At 42.0% G+C, this 4,522-nt stretch overlaps 1 protein-coding gene across 1 annotated transcript; it reads right to left on the bottom strand.

Moving 5' to 3' along the window:
* Positions 1-869: 869 nt before the first annotated feature.
* On the bottom strand, positions 870-1,846 carry LOC103108107 (transcription initiation factor TFIID subunit 12-like). The gene is given in 1 exon segment (XM_060180229.1): positions 870-1,846. A coding segment is annotated over 1 exon segment (486 nt). The 5' UTR covers positions 1,636-1,846; the 3' UTR covers positions 870-1,149.
* Positions 1,847-4,522: the final 2,676 nt, after the last annotated feature.

Below are 4,522 nucleotides of genomic sequence, written 5' to 3' on the forward strand. Positions count from 1 at the left end.
CTTGGCGATACGAAAATCCGGCATGAAGCCCAGCCAGTCTATCTTGGCGTTACTCTCGATCGCACTCTGTCATTTCACGAACTTCTCATAAAAACTGCAGCAAAGGTGGGTGCGAGGAATAACATCATTGCAAGACTGGCCAGCTCCTCATGGGGCACGAGCGCTTCCACACTGCGATCATCATCTCTGGCATTATGCTATTCCACTGCAGAATACTGTGCCCCAGGATGGTTCCGTAGCCCCCATGTCCACTTGGTCAATTCCAAATTATATTCCTCCATGAGGATAATTTCTGGAACCATCCGTTCCACCCCGGTTCCATGGCTGCCAGTTCTTAGCAACATCGCCCCGCCAGATATTCGTCGGGATGCGGCATCATCTAAGTTCATTTCCCACGTCTACGCTCGACCGCACCTGCCAATATACGCGGATATCTTCGCCCACCCTGTCCAACGCTTGACGTCTCGTCACCCAATCTGGTCCCCTATGCCTACACTGAACTTCTCTGTTCCAGACTCTTGGAAACAGAGTTGGCAATCAGCTGAGGTAAAGAACAAACACCTCATCACAGACCCCTGCAGGCGTCAACCCAGCTTTGACCAAGCACGTTATGATTGGGCCCTCCTCAATAGCTATCGAACAGGCCATGGCCGGTGCGCCGCTATGTTCCATCGCTGGGGAGCCAGAGACGACCCGAATTGCCCCTACGGCTACAGACAGACTATGACCCACATAGTCAATGACTGCCACCTCTCCAGATTCAAAGGAGGTCTCTAAACTTTACATCAGGCTCAATCTGACGCTGTTGACTGGCTACGGAAGAAGGGCAAACGCTAGAAGAAGAAGAACCAAACAAGACCATAATGCTTTGTCCTATATTCAATCACTTATATAATAAACCACAAATAAAATCTTCTCTGGAAGATACATTGCTCTTCTTTGAGATAGCAGGGAAAAGGATTCAGAAGTTGGGGTAGGAGGCTTCATTCTTTTGGCAGATCCTCTCAGTCATTATATTGCTGCACTGCTAATAAAAAATATATGCTTCTCTGTAAAGCATTAAAAAAAAATTCCAAAGATGAGATGGCTGAGGTTTCAGCTCAAGTATCTCCAAATACATTGTTGTCCATTCCCTGATTTTTCCATTTATTATTTCTTGGTTGTTTTCCGGATCAGTGCCATTCTCTGTTTGTGAACTTCTGTGGTGCAAGCTTTTTTGTAGGGTCGAATTTCTTCAGATCCAAATTCTGGGATCCACATGTTCCACTGGCGTTCTAGATGCAGCTGTACATCTTTCACTTCCAAGGTGCTGGACTTACGATGCCAGGCAAGCTGGCAGGCTGCCGTCACTACACTCTAGATAAAATCATCAGCAATCTGCAGCAGCATCTCCTCTACATCTTCATCCAGTTGCTCGTTAGGATCAACTTCTCTTACTAAGTCTTGTAATTTCTTCTTGGTCAATACCTGATTGTTTTCAGGGCTAAGTCGTCCTCCTGCCCCAGGAGTGCCTGGTATTTTAACCACTGTAGTACTGTTGGCCATGGAGCCTTGTGGAGGAGTGCTGGCTGGTTCCGGTTTTATGGATGAAAAATTGGAGAGATTGATTAGGGCTGAAGGGCCAAACTGGTTCATAATCTGCCGAGCTTTGAACTTCAGCTCATAGAGCTTATCAAGATCCTGCTTCTTTCTGGAGCTGTGAGGACCAAGGCCAATCAACCGCTGTCGGTCTGGGTCCTGACTCCCTCCTCCCGCTCTTCTTCCTCAACTGCCAAGGCCCACGCCTCACAGGCAGCAGCGTCTATCTCCCCATGATATGCGGAGACTGCCCCAGTGAAGCGATCATCTCAGCAGCCGGTACAACTGCTCGGCCCTCCCCGCCAAAGTTCATTTTTAACCCAAAGAGATATTTGTATTCAAAATGGCATCATGTAAAAATAAAATAGTATGAGCCTCTACATAAGTGAACAAACCATTATTCTGCATCCTCTAGTATCTGAGCAACTATTCTCTTCTCTGAGGATAATGAGTGAGTTACATCTCATTATAGCTGTAGATATGTCATGACTATAATTTTCTTTGCCTGTTCGCTTATGTGGCCAGGGATCAAACCTATGACCTCAAGCATGAAAGGCATGTGTTCTACTTCAGAGTAACATCCCAAACCCCTTATTTAGATTTTTAATATTCTCATTTCAGAGATTCTGAATCTAGTCAGAATATTTCATTTTAGGCTACCCACAAACTAAGTCCATTTCCAGCTAAGAAAAAGATTTGTGCTTTAGCTTGTGGTTACTTTATTATAGAATAATAAATGTCAGTTCAAAAGGAACTTAGAATTATCTAATTCAAGTTCCCAAGAACAAACAAAATATGAGTGCATCTAATTATACTTGAAGATGTTATTGATGCTGAACATATTACCACAGTGTCAATGGCATTTTGGAGCAGACCTACTAAAAAGTAACTATGATTTTAATTCTATTCCACATATATATACATATATATATATATATGTATCAAAATGCTAAAACATTTAAAGGAAACTATGAAGCCTCCCATTAAAATCATTCTTCTCAAGGAAAAGGGCAGTAATATATACTTACTATTTGTGAATATTTACAATATCTAGCTATAAAAATTTCCATATTTTATCCCACTTGATATTTCCAATTGTATTCCAATGTTATCTCTTTTGCCTATTCTGCTGTAGAGGATAGCAAAGCAAATTGTCTTTTTCCATACACTAAGAATAGCTATAGAATTGATTTTGGCAAGAAAACAGAAAATCAGATAAAGGGATTTTGGGAATTGGAAATTGTGTTAGATACAGCTACCAATCTGACTGAATGATGAAATAAAAACCAAGAGCTATTGATCTAATTTCTCCTGTTCACTCAGTCTCATCTCTGTTCACAAGAAGAGCACACAGAAGACTTTGTTCCAGACCATATATCCTTCTTCTTTTCTCAATGTTTCAATGTTTAGTTCTCTTTATATGTTCTGCTGAGTTCCACTACTTTCATAGTAATCATAATTAGTCTTTAAAATCTAAATTTCCCTTTGTCCTTACAACCTCTCCAGAAATTGTTGTTGTTATCCTTTATAATATACAACACTATCACAGATGTAGCTTGAAGGAATCATGTGAGATAAGCCAGAAAAAGAAGGATAAATATAAGATGATCTGACTCACAAACAGAAGTTGAGAAATAAGAACAGAAAGAGGAGACACAAAGTAGAACCTGGAATGGGTTTGGCATACTGTGCCAAAATAAAGGACGCTAGGGGTAAAGGGAAGGGTTTTTCAGGTCCTGATGCATCATGGTGGTGGAGAACCTAAACAGGGGGTGAGAGTGTTCTGCAGAAAACTAAGAAATTTTACACATGTACCAAAACTTTATATACTGTAAACCATTAATCCCCCAGGGAAAAAAAAAACTGAATTTTCTTTGCCTCACTTAATAATGCTTACTTTTTTTTCTATTAACATTTTCTTAATTTCCTGTGTGTGGGTATATATGTATATAAATTATATTTTTTATTTTTTATTTATAAAAAGGGAATATTGACTAAACCACATGATAAGAGGGGCACAACTCCACACAATTCCCACCACCAGAACTCCGTATCCCATCCCCTCCCCTGACAGCTTTCCTATTCTTTAACCCTCTGGGAGTATAGACCCAAAGTCATTGTGGGATGCAGAAGGTGGAAGATCTGGCTTCTGGAATTGCTTCCCCACTGAACATGAGCGTTGACAGGTTGATCCATACTTCCAGCTTGTCTCTCTCCCTAGTAAGGTGGGGCTCTGGGGAAGCGGAGCAACAGAACACATTGGTGGGGTTGTCTGTCCAGGGAAGCCTGGTTGGCATCATGCTCGCATCTGGAACCTGATGGCTTCTTCTTCTTCTAGCGTTTGCCCTTCTTCCGTAGCCAGTCAACAGCGTCAGGTTGAGCCTGATGTAAAGTTTAGAGACCTCCTTTGAATCTGGAGAGGTGGCAGTTGTTGACTATGTGGGTCATAGTCTGTCTGTAGCCGCAGGGGCAGTTCGGGTCATCTCTGGCTCCCCGGCGATGGAACATAGCGGCGCACCGGCCATGGCCTGTTCGATAGCGATTGAGGAGGGGCCAATCATAACGTGATGGCTGAAAAGAGAGTTAACATACAAAGCCAAACAAATTGTTGAACAATCATGGACCTAAAGGCAGGAATAGTGCAGATGAAGAGTTGGGGGGTCATCCATTTTGTAGATAGGTAGTAGGTATATTTTAGTTATATTCCAAAGGGCCTGTGGCTATACTAGTTGTTGTTTTTTTCCCCTGAGCCTGAAATCTTTTTTTTTTTTATTTTTTTATTTTTTATTTTTTATTTTTTTTATTAAAGAAAGGATTAATTAACAAAACCATAGGGTAGGAGGGGTACAACTCCACAGAATTCCCGCCACCCAATCTCCATAACCCACCCCCTCCCCTGATAGCTTTCCCATTCTCTATCTCTCTGGGAGCATGGACCCAGGGT

The sequence above is a fragment of the Erinaceus europaeus genome, chromosome 21 (genome assembly GCF_950295315.1).
Source record: "Erinaceus europaeus chromosome 21, mEriEur2.1, whole genome shotgun sequence".
NCBI classification, from domain to species: Eukaryota; Metazoa; Chordata; class Mammalia; order Eulipotyphla; family Erinaceidae; genus Erinaceus; species Erinaceus europaeus.